The 22466-nt window shown below is 44.6% G+C and overlaps 1 protein-coding gene across 3 annotated transcripts in view; it reads right to left on the reverse strand.

The window, feature by feature from the left end:
- The window catches only part of tdrkh (tudor and KH domain containing), a 39058-nt gene that overhangs the window by 1477 nt on the left and 15115 nt on the right, over positions 1-22466 (reverse strand). For all 3 annotated transcript variants that reach the window (XM_072283886.1, XM_072283871.1, XM_072283877.1), the window contains 7 exons: positions 21435-21601; positions 20060-20232; positions 18156-18220; positions 15215-15366; positions 6562-6693; positions 4812-4908; positions 407-487 (listed from right to left, as the gene is read on the reverse strand). In XM_072283886.1, coding sequence (XP_072139987.1) covers positions 423-487; positions 4812-4908; positions 6562-6693; positions 15215-15366; positions 18156-18220; positions 20060-20232; positions 21435-21601 — 851 coding nt within the window. In that variant the 3' untranslated portion in view covers positions 407-422. The remainder of the gene's footprint in view (positions 1-406; positions 488-4811; positions 4909-6561; positions 6694-15214; positions 15367-18155; positions 18221-20059; positions 20233-21434; positions 21602-22466) is intronic.

A 22466-nucleotide genomic window follows, 5' to 3' on the forward strand; every position in this document is an offset into this window, starting at 1 on the left:
CACTGTACCTTGTCTCTAAATTACTGTCCATCCTCTCCACACACCCTCCAGGCCGGTACATGCGTCTGGATGCATCCGTGCACCAACAGCGTACATGACTAAAGCTATGGCAATTACTGACACTATGCCATTGACAGGAGCAATTTCAGCCAAGCTGCAAGTGAGGGACTGAGGAGCAGCCCCCACTAAGGCAGGATTGCTAGCCGATCAGTCAACCTGTCATGTGTCTGGAGGCGATAACATTGGAGGGAGATCCAAACAATCTAAAACATTCCTCACAGGAGGACAGGCTAACTAGACACTAATAAAGTGAGATACACAAAGGGTGGTGTGAGAAAGAGCTCAAATGTGTGGGGAGAATAAATGAAATTGAGGGACTAAGAGCAGACCCGAGTTTGAGAGATACCTTGGAGAAATGGGAATTAATGGTCCAAGAGAAACGTATCCTTGACAGCGACAGCTCCTGAGCTGGTGATGACGGAGGGCTCTGGAACAGATCACAGACATAGGCCATGAGGAAGTTCTGCAGCAGGTTTGTCCAGAAACTGTGACAAAGGTATGGAGGTGGGGACCTTCTCAACAATAGAGCCCTCTTGTCGCACATGAGGCTGCCCAGCCAACAGTAACATGCCCTATGACCATCCACCTATTTCCTGCCCTCCAGTACTTACACCCTTTGTATATTCTGCCTTCATTTAATTCATTGTATCTCAGCACCAAGGTGGGGCTTTGGACTCCTGTCTTCCCATTACAAGAGCAGGCCTGTGGGTTGTTCCTCAGCCCTCTTCCATACTCAATGTACACAGGGGGCTGTTAACATGTTTAAAGTTCTCAAATTCCGAGCCGCAGGAGTCTAGCACAAACTTGGATTTATCACTCTTGAACTGCAGCCACTCCCCAGCGCAATATTGCCCACTATGGGTGGGTAGGCTTCCTCATCCCTGTCACTTTGATTTCCATAAGCCCTTCAGATATAGGAGCAGAAATAGGCCATTATTCCTCTCAAACCCATTCTCTGTAAGAATTTCCCTACACTGTGAGTGGGAAACAGCACCAAAATAAGGGGTTACAGTGTTAACACGAGGGGAAAGATGTAAAAAAAAAAAAAAAGGACCCAATTTTTCTCACATAGATGTTGGTGTATGTATGGAAGAAACTGCCAGAGGAAGTGGTTGAGGGGGGTACAATGAAAGACACTTGGACAGCTACATTGATAGGAATGCACTAAAAAATGGCATGGACAGACATGGGCAAATGGGACAAGCTTAAGCGGGCACTATGTTCAGCACTGACGAGATGGACTGAAGGGCTAATCTGTGCTGTACTGCTCTATGACTATGTACCGGTTATGATTCAATGGGACTTCTTGTCATTCTTGAGTTTCGAGAGATACGCGAGTTCATATCATCCTGCAATATCCTCCTCTAACCCTTGTCCCACATAGGAAGCTGCAAGGAGAAGTGGACATAGCCTAATCCATCATGGTCACAGCCCTCCCAACATTGATTGTATGCACAGGGGACCCTGCCTCAAGAAGCCAGCATCATTAAGGATTGCAACCATTTGGCTCACCCCTACCATCTGGCAGGAGGTACAGAAGCCTGAAGTCTCACACCACAAGGTTCAGGAACAGTGACTTCCCTTCAACCATTTGGTTCTTGAAACAACCTGTACAACCCTAACCCTATCAGCAACTGAACACCACAAACCACCTCTTACAGTGTGCAATTTGTACGAATACCTTGTTCGCATGATAGTATAGGATTTATATAACTACAAGAAAATTTGCAGATGCTGGAAATCCAAAGCAACACACACAAAGTAATGGAGGAACTCAGGTCAGGCAGCACCCATGGAAATGAACAAACTGTTGACATTTCAGGCCAAGACTCCTCCTTCAGGATGTTACAAGGAAGGACACGATTCCACAGAAGGTGGTAGGATGTTGCCTGGGACGGAATGTTTCAGTTATAAGGAGACTGAATATGCTGGGTTTGTTTTCAATGGAGTAGAGAAGATGGAAGGGCAAACTGTTCGAGGTATGGAATGCAAGGGCACTCCTCAGTCTCCTACTCTCCAAGGAAAAAAGTCCTAGCCGACCCAACCTCTCCCTCAGGCCCTCAATTCTTGGCAACATTTTGTAAACCTTCTTTGTACTCTTTCCAGCTTAAACATATTTCCTCTTAGGGGTTAGCACAACGCTTTACAGTACAGGGCACTTGGGTTCAATTCCCACTGCTGCCTGTAAGGAGTTCGTACTTTCCCCCCGTGACCAAGTAGATTTCATCTGTATGCTCTAGTTTCCTCCCACAGTCCAAAGACATACCAGTTCATCGGAAATTGGTCAAAGTAAATTGTCCCATGATCAGGCTCAGATTAAAATTGGGAGATTGCTTGGTGGTGTGGCTCAAAGGGCGAATTCCATGCTGTATTTTAATAAATAAAACACCCCAGGTACGACCTCACCAATATTGTGTACAACTCCACATTTAACTCATATTCCGGCTGGCCTGACTGATGAAGGCCGGCGTGCCAAACACCTTCTCCATCACCCCGTCGACCCGTGACACCATATTCAACGAACTATATATTTCTACTCCCAGGTCCCTCTGTAATACACACAGCATGGTAGCATAGCAGTCAACATTACACTTTACAGTGCAGCAGTCACTAATTGGGGTTCAATTCTCGCTGCTATCCGTAAGCACATTCTCCCTGTGACCACATGGAATTCCTCCGAATGTTCCCGTTTCCTCCCACATTCTAAAGATGTACAGGTTGGCATTAAGTTGTGGGCATGCTATGTTGGCACTGGAAGCATGGTGGCACTTGCAGGCAGCACCAAGCATATTCTTGGACTGTGTTGAAAGTTGGTGCAAATAACGCAGTTTAACGCATATTTCAATGTGTATATGGCAACCAAAGCTAATGTTTATCTTTTATTTTTAAGGATAAGGAGGCTGTTAACTTTTCACTGGATAGGCCAGGAAACACCTTTTCAGAGACAAAGTTAGCCAGACTTTTTCACTCAGAGGGTTGAAGGTCTCTGAACTTGCCTCCCCAAAGTATTGTGGGCGCTCAGTCAACAGGTCCACTTTAGGAGACACAAAGTGATACAGAAGGTAATGGGTGACTGGGTGAGAAAGGGAGGAGTCTTAAAAGTTAAAATGATTCTAAATACTGCAATAAATTTCATTTTATTTAGAGACTCAACACTTTAACAGGGTGAGGAGACATAAGAGCAGAATTAGGCTATTTGGGCCCATTGAATTTGCTCCACCATTCCATCATGCTAATTTATTATCCCCCTCAACCCCATGCTCCTGCCTTCTCCCCTAACCTTTGATGCCGTTACTAGAACCTCTGCTTTACATATACCCAATGACTTGGCCTCCAGAGCCTTCTGTGACAATGAATTCACAGATTCACAACCCTCTGGCTAAAGAAATTCCTTCTCTTCTCTGTTCTGCTATCATTGTGCCTTCTGATCTGCAGCTCACTCACTATAGGAAACATTCTCTCCATGTCCACTCTAACCAGAACTTTCAATATTCAGTAGGTTTCAATGAGATCCCCCCCCCACCTTGTTTTACTAAGCTCTCACAAAATGCAATATTTAATGAGCACCACCCAATTACACTCAATAGACAATAGGTGCAGGAGTAGGCCATTCGGCCCTTTGAGCCAGCACCGCCATTCACTGTGATCATGGCTGATCATCCACAATCAGTATCCTGTTCCTGCCTTCCTCCCATATCCCTTGACTCTGCTATCTTTAAGAGCTCTATCTAACTGTTTCTTGAAAGAATCTAGAGAACTGGCTTCCACTGCCTTCTGAGGCAGAGCATTCCACAGATCCACAACCCTCTGTGTGAAAAAGGTTTTCCTCAACTCCATTCTAAATGGTCTACCCTTTATTCTTAAACTGTGGCCGCTGGTTCTGAACTCCCCCAACATTGGGAACAGGTTTCCTGCTTCTAGCGTGTCCAATCCCTTAATAATCTTATATGTTTCAATCAGATCCCTTCTCATCCTTCTAAATTCCAGTGTATACAAGCCCAGTCGCTCCAATCTTTCAACATATGACATTCCCGCCATCCCAGTGAACTTATGCTGCACTCCCTCCGTAGCAAGAATATCCTTCCTCAAATTTGGAGACCAAAACTGCACACAATACTCCAGGTGGGGTCTCAGCAGGGCCTTGTACAACTGCAGAAGGACCTCTTTGCTCCTATACTCAATTCCCCTTGTTATGAAGGCCAACATGCCATTAGCTTTCTTCACTGCCTGCTGTACCTGTATGCTCACTTTCAGTGATTGATGAACAAGGACACCCAGATCTCGTTGTACTTCCCCTGTTTCCTAACTTGACACCATTCAGGTAGTAATCTGCCTTCCTGGTCTTGCCACTAAAGTGGATGACCTCACATTTATCCACATTAAACTGCATCTGCCCACTCACCCAACCTGTCCAAGTCACCCTGCATTCTCATAACATCCTCCTCACGTCAAGTTACCGATTACCCATTAACTCAGTCTTTGGAATGCTGGAGGAAACCAGAGCACCCGGAGGAAACCCACGCGGTCATGGGGAGAGCATACATATTCCTTACAGTGAAGGAGTAGGTACACTAGCATGAATTGAACCCAGGTCACTGCACTGTAATAGCATTACACTAATCACAATGCTACCGTACTACTCCAATGTTCAACACAGAAAGAGCAGTAGAGTAAAATGTCAGGCAGAGGATCAGCCATGGTCCCATTGAACTGTGGCAAGAATTTGAAAGATTGATTGATGTTTACAATACCTGAGTGACTCTGCTGAGGAACTGATGGCTGTGGCTGTACACTCCCTGCAGGCACTTCAGAGACTGAGCCTCCATCCACGCCACCAGTGACATCATTCTAAACCAGACAAAGCAGGTCAGTAGATAGCAGACTGCTCAACACAAAAAACAGTTTGCATAGAGTTCTCACATCACTACCCCCAAAATAGCTGCAGATATCTCACTTATTGCTCAGGATTCATTCCCAGGACCAAGATTGCTAGTCCACACTCAGTAGCCCCTTTATTCTGTACACCTGCTCATTAATCCAAATATTAATCAGCCAATCATATGGCAGCGACTCAAAGCATAAAAGCATGTAGGCATGGTCAAGAGATTCAGTTGTTGCTCAGACCAAAGATGAGAATGGGGAAGAAATGTGATCAAAGGGACTTTAATCATGGAATAATTGTTGGTGACAGAGAAGGTGGTTTGAGTATCTCAGAAGCTGCTGACCTCCTGGGATTTTCAGGCACAACAGTTTACAGGGAATGGTAAACTGTGAGGGATAGTTGCATGGACAAAAATGCCTTGTTAATGAGAGAGGTCAGAGCAGGATGGTCAGACTGGTTCAAGCCGACAGGAAGATGGCAGCCACTCAAATAACCATACATTACAACAGTCACGTGCAGAAGAGCAGCTCTGAATACAAAAATGTCAAACCTTGAAGTAGATGAGTTATAGCAGCAAACGACCACACTGGGTTCCACTCCTATACCTAATAAAGTGGGCACTGAGTGTACATCAGCTATGGATGTGGAAAAGCTCCACAGGAAGTCAAGGTCAGAGGGTCGTGAAAATACAGCATTTGGCTCAAGGTGCTAATTCACTGACTGGTGAAGGCTCTCAACCCAACATGTTGGCTGTCTTCTCCACCCGCCCCCACTGCTCCCAATAGGTACTTCTTGACCCGCTGAGTTCCTCCAGCAGCTCGTTTATTGCTGCAGATTCTAGCATCCATAACCTCACGTCTTAACTCCTGACACGTTAACCTATCCAATTACTGGCCGAATCTGTGAGACAATATAGATCACTTCACAAAACTACAGGTACTGCAGCACTGGTAAACACAATCCTTTACTGAACTGTCACTGATCCAGTACCTATTCCACACTCACTACAGGCTGGAGAATTTAAGTAATTTCTTTTCTCTTTCTGTTATCTCTTTCCACTAAGAGAAATACATGTCCCCTGGGCCAAAAGCTTTGTTAAGGATAACCATTCTGCTGTGTTCACGTGTACTGAGGCAACGGAGGTGGCAAGATTTACAGGGAGTACATCAGACAGGAGAGGGACCAGTAAAAGTCAGGCACATTGAGTTCCTTAACTTCACTGGAAAGATGTGTCGAAAATTTTCAAGATTTGAGTAGAGTGCATTGAACATCAACAGCACACTAGTAAGCACCTCTAACCCCCTCCCATTGGTCTGTCCTCTAGCACCCCCACCCCATCTGTTGATGCTGGCTCCACCTCCCCAGATGCCCTGCCTGCTTGTCACTTCCCCGCCTCACTGCCCGTCGCCACCAGTCTCCCCCTGCCCACCCCCGGACATTCTCACTGATTGCTTCGAGGGTAATACAGCTCCTTACTCTCTCTGCTGCCTACCCTTCACTGGATGCTGTCCCCTCATTGCAGAGAGCAAGTTCATGCCCACCCCGCATGAAGATGTTATGATGCTGGAGGTGGGTACCCAAGGGAAACGTAACTGGGAGTAGGTGTTAATGTACATTACCAGCAGCATTTGAAGGGATGTTGCCACAGTCTGGCCACTCGTGTCCAGTCCGTCTCCCACTGCAGCACCGTCATGATGAGTGCACTGCACTGCGTGTCCCAGCCGAACCAGTTCATCCCCAATGTTCAAGTTCTGCACACACCAAACGGAAGAGCCTTTCAATAGTAACCCTAGAGTCACAAAGCACACACACAGGCCGTTCTCACCCACCAAGTCTGAACGGACCATCAACCTGTTTACCTACCTCCTCTCGCTCTCTCCACATTCCCATCAACATCCTCCAGATTCTACTCCTTGTCCACGCTAGAGGCACCACCACAGACATTCTCTCTTCTCCCCTCATTCATTAGGTGGACGACACAAAAGTCTTAAAGCATGTAATACTCCCAGGCTCAAGGACAGGGGTGGTATGATAGTTCAGCAATTAGCTTAATGCTGTTACAGCACTACTGGTCACTGATCAGGGTTTGACTCCTACCACTGTAGAGAGTCTGTATGTTCTACCCGTGACCGCATGGGTTTCCTCCCACATTCCAAAGACGTATGGGTTAAGTTAGTGAGTTGTGAGCATACTACATTGGCAGTGACACCTGTGGGCAGCCCAGATGCAAACACAACTCACTGTATGTTTCCAAGTACATGTAACAAATAAGATTAATCTTATCCTAGTGTTATACTACTACTAAGTATGAAAAATTTTTAAGAATAAGTTGGGGTCTTGACCTCATAACCTCGAGATGATCTTGTACCATACTATCTACCTGCTATCTATCTATCACTTTCTCATTACTTGTTACATTTTATTCTGCATGTTTATTGTTTAACCTCGTTCTCCCTCAATGCACTGTGTAATGATTTGACCTGCAAGGCAAGCTTTTCACTGTATCTTGGTTATATCTAACAGTAAGTCGCTAATCAGAGATCAGTAGTGAGAGAAGGTGTGACTCACCTATCAGTGAGTGTGCATTAAAAAGAAACACTTTGCGAGAGTTTCAGCATTTGAATAGCAGCTACAGATCGGGATTCATTTGCAAGTACAAATTAAAATAAGGCATGGGCAAGAGGAGTGGCCTTTATTGGAGCAGACAGTATTAAGAGTGGGGATTTTTAGGCCATCAAGGCTTCAGCAAGATGAGGCTTGAGTGAGAGAATGCAAAGAGGTGGGTAAATTTTCTCAGTTTCTTTATTGTTTCCTTCTTTATAATAGTTACTGCAGTAGGGTTGCCAGGCAGGATAATGGAATGCTCATCTTAAAAGATGTGGGAAGGCAGGGCGACCTCCAGCTACAGCTTCTAACACTCCATGTTGAGGAGTTGAAGCTAGAACTCCTTAATACGGAGTTATTCTGATTCATTTGGGAGGGTGAGGGGATGATAAACAGGACATATAGAGAGGTGGTTACATCCAAGATTCAGGATGCAGGAAACTGGGTGACAGTCAGGAGATGAAAGGGTTTAAACCAGGGGTTGGCAAGCTTTTTGCTTCTGTGGGCCAGATCACGTATTAATGAGCGGACAGTGGGCCAGATAAATGCCATAAAAAACTTGAAATATGGAAATTATCTATTTAAATACATCTAGTTATGTTTTGCTTCAAATTAATGAATAACACATGCTAGAAAATCACTTGTGCTTAAGGATGGCAATTAGTAATCAAAGAACTCAGTTTAGTTTTTCTGTCCCACCACTGCTAGTGCTCCATCAGTTGTGATGCCAATTAGCTTCGACACATTACGTTTCATTTCTGACATTATTTTCAGCAAAGCTTCAAAAATGTCTGCTCCAGTAACCGTGTCCTTCATAGGAATTAATTGAATAAACTTTTAAAAATTTGAAAAGTTGAGGTCACTCCTCGCACAAACACTGCAAGTTGAGCAGTGTCTCTCAAGTCTGTACTCTCATCAAGCACAATTGAAAAAAAATGCAATTCATTGCAGGCATCCCTTAAACAACTTTTAACATCTGCTGACATTCTTTCAACTCGCCGTGTGATCATTCCTGCTGACAGGCTGATAGAAGCAAATAAAGATTTCTTTTCAGGACAAACAATATCCACCACTGCCAGTAAACATTCTTTGACAAACTCTCCATTTATAAAAGGTTTCATCTTTCTGCTATCCATTTTGAGACTTCGTAGCTGGCACGGGTACTTTCTTCATTTTCACTGCTTTTTCGGCACTCAGCGTCTACCTTCCTGCGTTTTGCATTCATTGCCAATGGAATTTTTTTCTTTGATTTTATTTCGAAACGCGAGTTATTCAACAAGTATCGTAGCACATGGACATACAGGTTTCCCCGGCCATCCAAAGGTACAGCGTTCCTATGAAATGGTTCGTAAGCCGAAATGTCGTAAAGCGAAGAAGCAATTACCATTAATATGGGAAAATTTTGTGAGCGTTCGCAGACGCAAAAATAACCTACCAAATCATGCCAAATAACACATAAAACCTAAAATAACAGTAAGATATAGTAAAAGCAGGAATGATATGATAAATACACAACCTATATAAAGTAGAAATACTTCTCCACAATCATTACTGAACTGTTCTCTGGAGCGAAAATCTCACGCAAGCGCTGTTGGCAAAAACACGCGCAAGCGCTCTCCAGTAACCTTTAAGCTATGAAGCTGCCAGATCATACCAAATAACACGTAAAAATACACAGCCGATCTAAAGTAGAAATAATGTATGTACAGTGTAGTATCATGTACGGGAATCGGGACAGCGCCGAGCACACTGATGATGGTGTGTTAGACTGAGTCGGAGTTTGGGTGGTGCAGTGGACCCCCACCCTCCAGGCCGCTGAGCGATACATTGCCGTGAAGAACGCAGGGGTCCAGCGGTAGCCAGGAGGTACACAGCACATCTTTCAGGAAAAAGCCGAAACAAACATGCTAATTAATTAGGTGCCGCCCGTAATTGTCGGCCCAGATCAGTGCCGATTTCCGATTGCATCATCTCTAATCTGGGCCGACAATTACGTGTGGGCAGCACCTAATTAATTAGCATGTTTACTTCGGTTTTTTTCTTAAAGATGTGCTGTGTGCCTCCCGGCTACCTTTGCATACTGCGCAAATCGGTATTGGTCCATGGCCTGGGGGTTGGGGTGGTGGGACACAGGGGTGTCATCTCGTCACCTGTTTCCATTAGAGCAGTGAGCTCATCTTCTCCTATGACTGCCCACCTCGATGTCGAAGGTCGAAGTTCATCGTCTGCTGTGGCTGATGTGGAAGGCTTGCTTGACTACTGAGCCTCGCGTATTTTTCTATCACACAGTTCTTTAATAAGAACTCAAACCATCCTGCAAATATCCCCTAAACCAACGTACCCTTTCAAAATTAAAGTCATACTTTATCATTACTCATTCGGTTTCGATTGTTATCCTTTTTTCTTCCAAATGCATCAGCTCTTCATCTGTCAGTTCTTGGTCATGGGATGCCAAAACCTCTTCAACATCATCTTCGTCAACTTCCACAAGCCAAACTCACGTTGTCCTTACTTCGTTCACCATGATCAAAATGCTTAATTATGTCCAGTTTTACCGTAAGCGTAACACCCTTACGAGCTCTTTCAGGCTTTTCCGATACCATAGAACTCATCTTGCAAATGGCTGCTTGCAGGCTCGTGTTTAAGCAATGCCGGCGAGAATCCGGAGGAGAGCGGCTGCTCGAAGCGTGCTCCTTTTATCGCACGCTGAATTTTTTTTTCGTAACAGTGAAAACACCTTCTGAAAGTGAAAATAGGGTACTAATGTAGGTCTTTCTTAACAGTGAGGTTTCATAAAGCGAACGTGCGAAAAGCGGGGGACACCTGTATCTGGATATCTAGCATGGATTTCTTGTTAAAACAGTGACGCTGTTTCTGTTTACAAATTTGAACAATCCCATCTGAAAACCTGTGTGTGCACGGAGAGTATCTAATACATATTAATAGGGTAGTCTGCCTTCCCGTCATTCGTATATACCGGTGTTTGGTTTGGAATAAAACGGAACCTGGAGCCAGTGTAACAAGACGCCATCCATCCATGTCCATCAGTGTGGTCGCATGTAAAACTCAGAATGGGGGGGGGGGGGGGGGGCAGGGGAAAAAAAAAAAAAAAAAAATTGCTCACGGGGACCGGATAAGCATATTGCTCGTGGGCCAGTCAAAATACCTTCGCGGGCCAGATCTGGCCGTAGATTGCCTACCCCTGGTTTAAACAGAGTACCCCTGTGACATTCCCCTCAACAATAGGTATACAACTTTGGATACTTTTAGGGGGTGGTGGGAAAGACCTAGCAGAGGAAAGTCACAGCAGGCAGGTTTCTGGCACTGAGTCTGAGTCTGGCATTGTGGCTTATAAGGGAAAAGGGAAGGAGAGGCAGCTGTCGTGATAAGGGATTTGTTAATTAGGGGAAGAGAAAGGATGTTCTATGGATGAGAACAAGATTGCCAGATGGTAAGTTGCTTCCCAAGTGCCAGGGTCCAGGACATCTCAGATTGAATCCTTAGCATTCTGAAGTGGGAGGGCGAGAAGCCAAAGTTTGTGGTCCATATAGTTATCAATGACATAGGTAGGAAGAGGTATGGACAAGGTTCTTTAATGCGAGTTCAGGGAATGAGGTGCTAAGCTAAAAGACAGAGCTTCCAGGGTCATGATCTCAGTATTGCTGACATGCATAGAAACATGCATAGACCTCATAGAAACATTCCGAATGGACAGAGTGGATGTGGCAAAGTGGTTTCCCATGATGGGGGAGTCTAGTACAAGAGGGCATGACTTAAGGATTTGAAGGGCGCCCATTTAGAACAGAAATGCAAAGAAATTTATTTAGTCAGAGGGTGGTGAATCTATGGAATTTGTTGCCACGGGCAGCAGTGGAGGCCAAGTCATTGGGTGTATTTAAGGCAGAGACTGATAGGTATCTGAGTAGCCAGGACTTCAAAGGTTATGGTGAGAACGCGGGGGAGTGGGACTAAATGGGAGAATGGATCAGCTCATGATAAAATGGCGGAGCAGACTCGCTGGGCCGAATGGTCGACTTCTGCTCCTTTGTCTTATGGTCTTATGGCTAGTGAGGACAAAAATAGGAAGATCACACAGTTTAACACATGGCTAAGGAGTTGGTGTAGCAGGAAGAGCTTTAGATTTTCAGTTCATTGGGGTCTAAACTGGAGGGAGAGCAAAACCCCAGCAGAAAGGTTTGCTAGTACTGTCGGGGGGTGGGGGGGGGGTGGGAGTTAAATTAGAGTTGCAGGGGGATGAGAAGCAGAGTGGTGAACAGATAGTAGAGTAGTTGTTGAGACAGATGTAGTTAAGACCTCAAAGTCAGGAATCAAAAGGTTAAATCACAAACAAGAGAAAATCTGCAGATGCTGGAAATCCAAGCAACACACACAAAATGCTGGAAGAACTCCATGGACCAGGCAGCATCTATGGAAAAAAAAAGTCGACAGGACTGGAGGAAAAAAGCTGAGGAGTAATTTTGAAAGGTCAGGGGGAGGGGAGAGAGAAACACCAGGTGATAGCTGAAACTTGGAGGGGGAGGGATGAAACAAAGAGCTAGGAAGTTGATTGGTGAAAGAGACAGAAGGCCAAGGAAAAAAGAAAAACAACTGGGGGGGGGGGGAATCCAGAGGAAGGCGATGGGTGGGCAAGGCGATAACATGAGAGTGGGAAAGGGATGGGAAGTGGTGAAGAGGCAGAGGACGCATTACTGGAAGTTTGAGAAATCGATGCTCATGCAATCAGGTTGGAGGCTACCCAAACGAATATAAAGTGATGTTCTTCCAATCTAAGTGTTGCCTTCTCCCAACAATGGAGGAGGCCATGGATGGACATATCAAAAAGGGAATGGGAAATAGAATTAAAATAGGTCACCACCGGGAGATCCCGCTTGTTCTGGCGGACAGAGCGTAGATGCTCAGCAAAGCGATCTCCCAATCTATGTTGGGTCTCACCGATGTACAAGAGGCCTCACCAGGAGCACAAATCACATTACATGACCCCAACAGACTCACAGGTGAAGTGTCGCCTCACCTGGAAGGACGGTTTGGGGCTCTGAATGGTAGTGAGGGAGGAGGTGTAGCAGCAGGTGTAGCACTTGTTCCGCTTGCAAGGATAAGTGTTAGGAGGGAGATCAGTGGGAGGAACTAATGGACAAGGAAGTCGCATAGGGAGCGATCCCTGCAGAAAGTGGAGCGGGAGGGAAAAACGTGTTTGGTGGTGGGATCCAGTTGGAGGAGGTGGAAGTTTCGGAGAATTATGTGCTGGATGCGGAAGCTGGTGGGGTGGTAGGTAATGACAAGAGGAACCCTAGCCCTGGTAGCCTGGCGGAAGGATGAGGTACGAGCAGACATGCATGAAATGGAAGAGATGTGGTTGAGGGCAGCATTGCCCTCAAATCAAAAGGTTAAGCATGGTGCAACTAGTGTCCTGAGCTGCGTATATTTCAATGCAATGAGTACTATAGGAAAGGCAGTTGAGCTCAGGGCATGGATCAACACATGGAGTTATAATATTATAGCTATTAGTGTTTGTCAAATACATAGATTACCATTCTCTGAGCTTCTACAGGACCAATTTTATCCCTTGCAATCCTTTTTGCTCTTCACCTTGTCTGCTACAGCAACAGTAACCCCATGCCTTCTGTTTGTCAAGTTTGTCAAATGTGCTCAGAAAAGTTTCCTTAATCAGTACATGATTAAGTCCCAATGAGAGTGTGCAATACTTGATCCTATTAGGGAATGAGATAAGGCAGGTGACATAAGTTTGCGTGAAGGAACACTTTGCATCCGTGATCATAATACCATTATTTTCTGGGTAACAAAAAAGAATAGGTTGGCCTTCAGGTTGAGATTCTAAATTGGAGTTAGGCCAGTTTTGATGGTATTAGAAAGGATCCAGCAAGTGTGGATTGGGACAGGCTGTTTTCTGGCAAAGGTGTACCTGCTAAGTGGGAGACCTTCAAAAGTGAAATTTTGAGAGTACAAAGCTTCTATGTGCCTGTCAGAATAAAAGGCAAGGATAGGGAACCTTGGTTTGGGCGATATTGAGGCCCTGGTTAAGAAAAAAAAAGGAAGTGCAAAGCAGATATTGGCAAATAGGCACAAATGAGGTACTTGACTATAAGAAATGCAAGAGAACACTTAAGAGATCAGGAGAGCTAAAAGAAGGCATGGGGTTACTGTTGCTGTAGCAGACAGGGTGAAGAGCAAAAAGGATTGCAAGGGATAAAATTGGTCCTGTAGAAGATTAGAGAATGGTAATCCATGCATGGAGCCAAAACAGATGGGGGACATCTTAAATGGATTTTTTTTTTGCATTTGTATTTACTCAGGAGGTGGTCACAGAGTCTATAGCAGTGAGGCAAAGTAGCAGTGAGGTCATGGACCCTATTCAAATTACAGAGAAGGAGATGATCACCCAGGAAATAATGGTATCATGATCACGAGATGCAAAGTGTTCCTTTACACAAACTTATGTCACCTGCCGTCTCATTCCCTAATAGGATATGAAGCAATGCGTTTGACAATGTGTCACATGGGAGGTTTGTCAATAAGGTTCGGTCATTCAGCATTCAAGACGAGGTAGTAAATTGGATTATAAACTTTTCCTTGCAACTGAGACATTGGCTTTAAAGAAGAAGCCAGAGAGTAGTATAGATGGTTGCCTCTCCGAGTAGAGGCTTGTGATCAGTGAAGTGCCGTAGGGATTAGTCATGAGTCCATTACTGTTCGTTATCTACATCAATGATCTGGACAATAACGTAGTCAACTGGATCAGCAAATTTGTGGATGACACCATGATTAGGGGTGTGGTAGACAGCAAGGAAGATCAAAGCTTGCAGTGGGATCTGGACTAGCAGGAAAGATGAGATGAAAAATGGCAGATGGAATTTAATGCAGACAAGTGTGAGGTATTGCACTTTGGGAGGACCAAACAGGGTAGGTCTTACACTTACACAGGGTACTAACAAGTGCGGTAGAGCAAAGGGATCTGGGAATAGAGGTCCACAATTCATTGCTTTCATAAATCAAAGTACTGAGTACAGAAGATGGTATGTTATGTTGAAGTTGTACAAGAAATTGGTGAGGCCCAATATGGAGTATTGTGTGCAGTTTTGGTCACCTACCTATAGGAAAGATGTAAGATTGAAGGAGTACAGAGAAAATTTTGAATAATGTTGCTGAGACTGGAAGTCCTGAGTTATCAAGAAAGCTTGAATAAGCTAGAACTTTATTCTCTAGAACATAGAAAATTGAGGGGATATTTGATAGAGGTATACAAAATTATGAGGTATATATAGGGTGAATGCAAGCAGTTTCTCCCCCCTACTGTAGTTGGACTAGACTACAAGTGGTGGTCATGGGTCAAGGATGAAAGGTGAAATGTTTAAAGTGAACATGAGGGGAAACCTCCTCACTCAGAGGGTGAGGAGAGTGTGGAACAAGCTGCTAATGCAATTTCAACGTTTAAGAGATTGGATAGGTATATGGATGGATGTGGTATGGAGGGAGATGGTCTTGGTGCAGGTTAATGGGACTAGTTTAAATGGTTTGGCATGAACTATGTGGCCATTTTCTGTGTTGCTGTTTTCAAAGACTATGACTAATAAACCAATCCCAAATCAACTCCACACCAGTCCCAAAGATGTGGCCAAACACCATTCTTACCTTGTCGCTGGTGCGATCAAACAACTGCACCTGTGGTCTGGTGACACCCCCGCGCTGAGAGTAACTGCAGATGCGGGCTAGGAGGACCTTCCACTTTGCGCAGTAGGTAAGAGCGTCAAAACAATCCATCGCTTCCTCTGACCAGCCCTCCCCTGAAACACACACACACACACAATGCACCATAAGCTCAACTGCCAACAGAAAATCAGTCTCCTGTGTCCCGATCTCCTTACCTGTTACCTCACAGGCATATCAGCTGAGCAAACACTCTCAGGTGCATGAAAATCTGAGCCTCTCAGTCAAATATTTTGAAAGAAAGAATGTAGTTCCTCAGACTCAGGCTGAAATTCCTGGTCCAAGCATACGGCAGACATTGTCAAGGAACTGCTTCTTCCCCTCTACCTCACTATTTTTGCAACACACACAAAATGCTGCAGGAACTCAGCAGGTAAGGCAGTATTGCTGAAAGTAAATAAACTGTTGACATTTCAGGCAGAGACCTTTTGTCAGGTCTTGATGAAAGATCTTGACCTAAAACACAAGATTCTTTATTCACTTCCATAGATGCTGCCTAATCTGCTGAATTCCTCCAGCATCCATGTGTGTGTGTTGCTTTGCATTTATGTAGAATTTCATGTTCACTATTTTTGCATTTCTTATTAATTTCAATATATATTATTGTATTTATTGTATATTTTATGTATTACTGCCATCACAAAAGAAGGAAATTCATAACATACCCCAGTGATAATAAACCTGATTCTAATTCTCTGGATGGGGTGGGGGTGGTGGGGGGAATGCAAGGTTGGAGGTAGGATGGATGCAGAGCGGAGTCAAGGGGAAGGGTCAGTCCCAAGTACTTGGGTGTTCAGCAGGCTCACCAGACTAAACATCCCACTACCGCTCCTGTAACTTACCACAGTTTTAAACTGAAGTCAGAAATTCACAATTGGCAGCAATTAGAGCAGCAAAAGATGGGGCAGCATTCTTTGGAGTTCAGAAGAACGAGGGACAATCCTTCTGAAAGATGCACGACCTTAAATGGGCAGGATGGGGTAAATGGTGAGATTTGTCCACTCTGAATCCTCAATGAGGAGACATGGTCATCAGATTAGAAGGTGGCACTTTAGACTGGGGGTGTAGGAACTTGTTGCAGAAGGGTGAAAACCGCTAGTGTGTTGCAGAGGCTGGATGAATAGGGGTATTTAAAGAGGAAATAGACAAATTTAAAGGTCCGGCAATTGATAGTGATAGGGAACGGCTCAGAGGAGATGATTCCTGGGGCAAATCCGCCTCGATCACACTGAACGGCAGGGCAACTCTGATGGGCCAAGTGGCCTACCCCAGACACAATTGACTGGAGGAACTCAAAGGGTCGAGCAGCATCTGTGAGTGTGTGAGAGGAGAGGAACTATCGATGCTTCCAGTGCACAGCCCGCATCAGGACTGGAACTTGAGAGGGAACATAGCCAGTATATAAAAAAAAACAAGGATGGGAGAGACAGGGAGGAGTGATAAGGGCATGGAATGGTAAAGGATGGAAGATTGGCTGATTAGGATCAAAAGGGACCTTTTCTGATTGGCTTCCGGTGACTAGTGGTGTTCTGTTAGGATCAGTTCTGCTTCTTTTCACACTTGTATGTCAATGATTTGGATGACTGAATCGATGGCTTTGTAGCCAAGTTTGCAAACGATATAAAGATAGGTGGAGGGGCAGGTAGTGTTGAGGAAGCAGGCAGTCTGCAGAAGGACTTAGATTAGAAGAATGGGCAAAGAAGTGGCAGATGGAATACAATGTCAGGAAGTGTATGGTCATGCACTTTAGTAGAAGGAATAAAGATGTAGGCAAATTCAAAAAGAGGTGCAAGGAACTTGGGAGTCCTCGTGTATGATTTCCTACAGGAGTCCTCGTGTATGATTTCCTACAGGTTAACTTGCAGGTTAAGTCAATGGTAAGGAATGCAAATGTAACGTTGGCATTAATCTTGAGAGGACTAGAATACAAGAGCAAGGATGTAATGCTGAGGCTTTATAAGTCATTGATCAGACTGCACTTAGAAGATTATGAGCAGTTTTGGGCCCCTATCTAAGAAAGAATGTACTGGCATTGAAGAAAATCCAGAGGAAGTTCACAAGAATGATAGCAGGAATGAAAAAAATTAACGTATGAGGAGCATTAGCTGGTTCTAGGCCTGTACTCACTTGAGCTTAGAAGAAGGAGGGGGAATCCCATTGAAAGCTTTCACATATTGAAAGGCCTCAATACAGTGGACATAGATAGCTGTTCCCTACAGTGGGGGTAAGTCTAGGACCTTAGAATAGAAGGACGTCCCTTTATTACAGAGGTTATATGTTAATGATCTACATTACAGGATTGATGGCTTAGTGGGAGTGGGAGAATCTTGGACCAAAGGGCACCAGAATATGAAAATATCCTTTCTGAACAGAAATGAGGAGCAGTATTTTTTAACCAGAGGGTGATGAATCTGAAGAATTTATTGCCACTGTGTGCAGGCTGTGTCATTGGAGCATATATGAGTGGAGGTTCATAGACTCTTGATTAGTAAGGGTGTTAAAGGTTACAGAGAGAAGACATGAGAATGAGACTGAGAGGCATAATAAGTCAGCAGTGATGGAATGGTGGAGCTGACTCGATGGGTCAAATGGCCTAATTCTGTTTCTATGTCTTACAGTCTTATGCATGGGCAGACAGAGCTAGCTGGAGCAAGAGGGGATGAAATTGGGAAACAGAGGCAGGTGAGCATCAGGTGCAAGTATAAAAGCTGTCTCTATTCTCATGTCCTTCTGTCTGAATGAAACTGGGGAAGTGAGGCAAACGACATCTCCTCATGATTACTGGTTGGCAGTTACCCAGTCACACACAGGCCCCATCTGCCCCATTCCTCCCCAGTACGCTGGATGGCTGGATGGGGAAACTGACCGGCTGGCTGGATTCCGTCAAGACTGCATTCGACAGCCTGGAATGGTAAGCTCAGGAAATCACTCCTGCAAGCAGAACAGCAAAAGCATTAGGAGGCAGAAGATGCAAGCATGCAGGACAGACAGATGAACACACAGAGTAGACAGACGGGGTGGGGGGGGGGGGAGGAGCAGGAATAGAAAGGGAATGAAACATTTCTCTAGTCTCACTTAAACAATATTCACTTTAATTTTACAACTCTCTCTCTCTGTTCCGTGCCCCAAAGGAGCAGACGTCTGACCTCCTGTTATACAAACAAGTGCTCAACTCTGCAACCAAACCGCTCTCCTCTGGGTTTGATGCAGAGTAAAGCCCTGTCTCCAACTTTTCTCAACTACAGCCTGCAGCACAGCTTCTGTGAGATTTCAGAATCATGAAAAGGGAATCTCATCTCACAAATACCTCACTGTCTACTCTGAGGCTCCCCAACAACAGACCAGGAATTAAAGTATATCATATGAGGAGCATTTGATTCTTGCAGGCATGTACTCACTGGAGGTTAGCAGAATGAGGGGGGATTTCATTGAGACCTATCGAATACCGAAAGACCTAAATAGAGTGGATGGTTAGAGAGGATGTTTCCTAGATGGTTAGAGAGGAATCCTAGACCAGAGAGCACAGTCTCAGATTAAGATGTCCCTTTTGAACAGATGAGGTGCATTTCTTTAGCCAGAGGGTGGTGAATCTGTAGAATTCATTGCCACAAACGGCTGTGGAGGCCAAATCATTGGATATATATAAAGCAGTGTTTGCTGGAGGGGCCAGTTCCATGCCAGTGTCACTGACTGAAGTGTTGTGGGAGAGATGGAACATCGTGAACAGCGGATCAGCTGTTGGAGGCCTCTGTACTCGGGCAATCACAGTCTCTCTTTCTCCTGATGGTAGGGGAAAGTTTGCTGCCAATTCTCAAGTTGGAGAAACTTGAAATAAAAGCGATGCGACACACTATAACAGGGAATGTTTTGTAGGTCTCCCCTTTCGCTGTGGCGACACCTCTCTGTCTCATGTTAGTGAGAGTCTATGGCATATCAAATTGTCATGTAAAAAACAGTTTTTGCTGGACTGCAGATCATGGTCTCTCTCTGGGGGATTGCTACTGCTTGCTTGGTGGGTGGTGGGTGATGATGCTTCTTGCTGATACAAGTGGGGAGGGGAGGGTTGATACTTTGCTGCTCCTTGTGCATGGGAGGGGAGAGAGAGGGCTTTGAGGTTCTAGCGTTTTTCCGTCATTCATTTTTAGGATTCCCTTCTGTTTTTTGTGGATGTCTGGGAACAGTAAGAATTTCAGATTGTATACTGTACTCTGATATTAGATGGAACCATTGATATCCTTACTAACCAAGGACCTATCAAAGGTTAAATAGAGAAGTCAAGGGAATGGAGTTGAGAAGGAAAATAAATTAGGCATATTAGGCTCCAATAGTGGAGGAGAGCTCATGGGCTGAATCGCTTAAATCTGCTCCTCTGTCTTATATCCATATGCTGTGGATTTGAGTACTAGACATTTTTTTTCTCTTAATTTATTCATTTACAGGATGTGGGCATCACCAGCTAAGCTAGCATTTATTGCCCATCCCTAGCTGTCCTTGAGAAGGTGGTGATGAGCTGCCTTCTTGAACCACTGGAGTCCCTGAGGTGTAGGTATTGATTACAGGGCAGGAACCATGTATTGAAACTGGCTTTTAAACCTGGTGATAGCTGAAATAAGTCAGGTGAATATGTCAAGTAGTTTCCATGATCCTGGGTTAACTGGATGATCAAAAAAATTTTATCAAAGGATCTTGCAGGGTGATGCCACGTGGGGATGGGGGTTCACTCATGATCACACACAAGAGAGAGAGGGTAGGAAAGAGAATCAGACCAACCTCAGGTGTCGCATATTCCCGATCGACACCTCCCCATTGTCTCCAAAATCCACATAATAGAGGTCCGCATTCCCATTCTCCAGGAAGCCCAGCACACGAGCTCGATACCAGAAGCCATCACTCTGGCACGGTGCTGCCACAATGTCACCCACCTTGGGGACAAATGCCTCAGCCTGTAGAGTTTGTAGGGAAAGTGTTAATCAGGTTCCACTAGCACTTCTTGCTGGGCACCAATGGAAAGTTGGATGAAATCTTGGACCCAGCACTTAGATGCAAAGACAAGTAAGGCACACCAGCATTTTCACTTTCCTATGAGGTTTACTATGTTACTTATCCTGACTGGTTAAATCAATCTAGTATGTCAATTCGAATGTACAAGAATGCAAGAACCCGCATTGTAATGAACTCTGCCCAATATATCACGGGCACATCCCTCCCCATAATCAGTAACTTCTACAGCAGGAGGTACATCAAGGGATCATCATCAGCAAAGAACACCATCATCTGGGCCACGTCATCTTCTCATAGTTACCAAGGAGGTACACATCCCATGCCACCAGGTTCAAGAACAGCTACTTCACTTTAACATGGGGCATAGATCGAAGTGAAGTGGAGAGCCAGAGACATTTTCCCTAGGTGAAAATGGCCAATACAAGGGCATAATTTTAGGGTGATTAGCAGAAAGTATAGTGGGGGTATTACAGCTAGATTATTTATTTAGTTATTTATTTAACAGAGTAGTGGGTGTGTACGACACACAGCAAGGGGCAGTGGTAGAGGCAGATACTTTAGGGACATCTAAAAAACAAGATTAAAAATAAACTTTATTTGACACGAGCATCGAAACAACAAGATGCATCGTTTTGCATCAAATCAAACCAGTGAGAATTGAAAATAGCTCTGAGAGAGGCACAGGAATGAGGGAGAAATGGATGGCTATATAGGAGGGAAGGGTTAGATTGAAGTTAAAAGTTCAGTAATATCATGGCCAAAGGGACTGCACTGTGAAGAAACATTCTATGTTCATTTGGTTCGTGAACCAACTGGCACAGCCCCAACCACAACTTCACTACAATTGACATTGCTTAGTTTTGTTCTAAATGCTTTCTTTCTTATACAATTTTGTATAAAATATATTTTTCTTGTAAATTCTGCTCTTCTTGTATGATGCTATCTGCCTGTGATGCTGCCACAAGTAAGCTTCTCATTGCACCTGTGTGGACATGTAATTGTGCCTATTGCAATGAACTCTGCTCAGTCAATAATTCTGACCACACTTCAAAAGTGTTTTGCTGGATGAGAAGCCCTTGTGGAAATGCAGGATTACTTTCCAAATCCCCCTGTGCATGGGGCACAGCTCACAACCCACACTCACAGTACCAGTGGAGCTGCTGTAATAGCGGGACATCTCAGAGGTCAGGTTGTCAAGCTGCAGACACCTGGAGCCCAGGATCTGGATCCAGAAGTGACTAGGGTTTTCCGACGCTGAGACGTAAACTTCCAGATGTTCGTCTGCAAGGAAACTGAAGTCAGGACTGGGAACTGTGGAAAAGGGAGGAAATAAAAATTATCTTCCAAGCTGGGAATCGCTGCAGGAACAAATGGAATGGATAAACATGGCCCTATGAGAGCTAGCGAGGGTCTGGGGCTCGATAGGCAAGTGACTCACCTTTTCACCTCACAGCCTTCGCACCATCTACAATGCACCAAGGGTCCATAAGACATAGGAGCAGGATTAGGCCATTGGACCCAAATAGTCTATCCACTATTCAATTGTGGCTGGTTTATTTTCCCTTTCAACCCCATTCTCCTACCTTCTCTACCTAATCTTTGATGCCCTTACTAATCAACAACCTATCAACTCCACTTATATATACCCAATGATTCGGTCTCCACAGCCGTCACTACACTCTGGATAAAGAAATTCCTCTTCTTCTCCTCTGTTCTAAAAGGATATTTTTCTATTCTGATCCTAGACTCTCCCACTCTCATTCAGCCATCAATCCCATAATCCAGATCATTAACATAATGTAAAGAGAAGTCGTCCCAATGCTGACCCCTGTGAAACGCCACTAGTCACCAACAGCCAACCAGAAAAGGCCCCCTTTATTTACACACTTAGCCTCCTGCCAGTCAGCCAATCTTCTACCCATGCCAGTATCTTTCTTGTAAAACCATTGCTTCTTGTTTAGCAGCCTCATGTTCGGCACATTGCGAAAAGCCTTCCAAATATCCAAATAAACAACAACCACTGACTCTCCTTTGTCTGTCCTGCCAGTTATTTCCTCAAAGAATTCCAACAGTTCTATCAGGCAAGATTTCCTCTCAAGGAAACCATGCTGACTTTGGCCTATTTTATCATGTGCCTTTAAGTACCCCGAAACCTCATGCTTAATAATAGACTCTA

Source organism: Mobula birostris, chromosome 2, assembly GCF_030028105.1.
Source record: "Mobula birostris isolate sMobBir1 chromosome 2, sMobBir1.hap1, whole genome shotgun sequence".
Classification (NCBI taxonomy): domain Eukaryota; kingdom Metazoa; phylum Chordata; class Chondrichthyes; order Myliobatiformes; family Myliobatidae; genus Mobula; species Mobula birostris.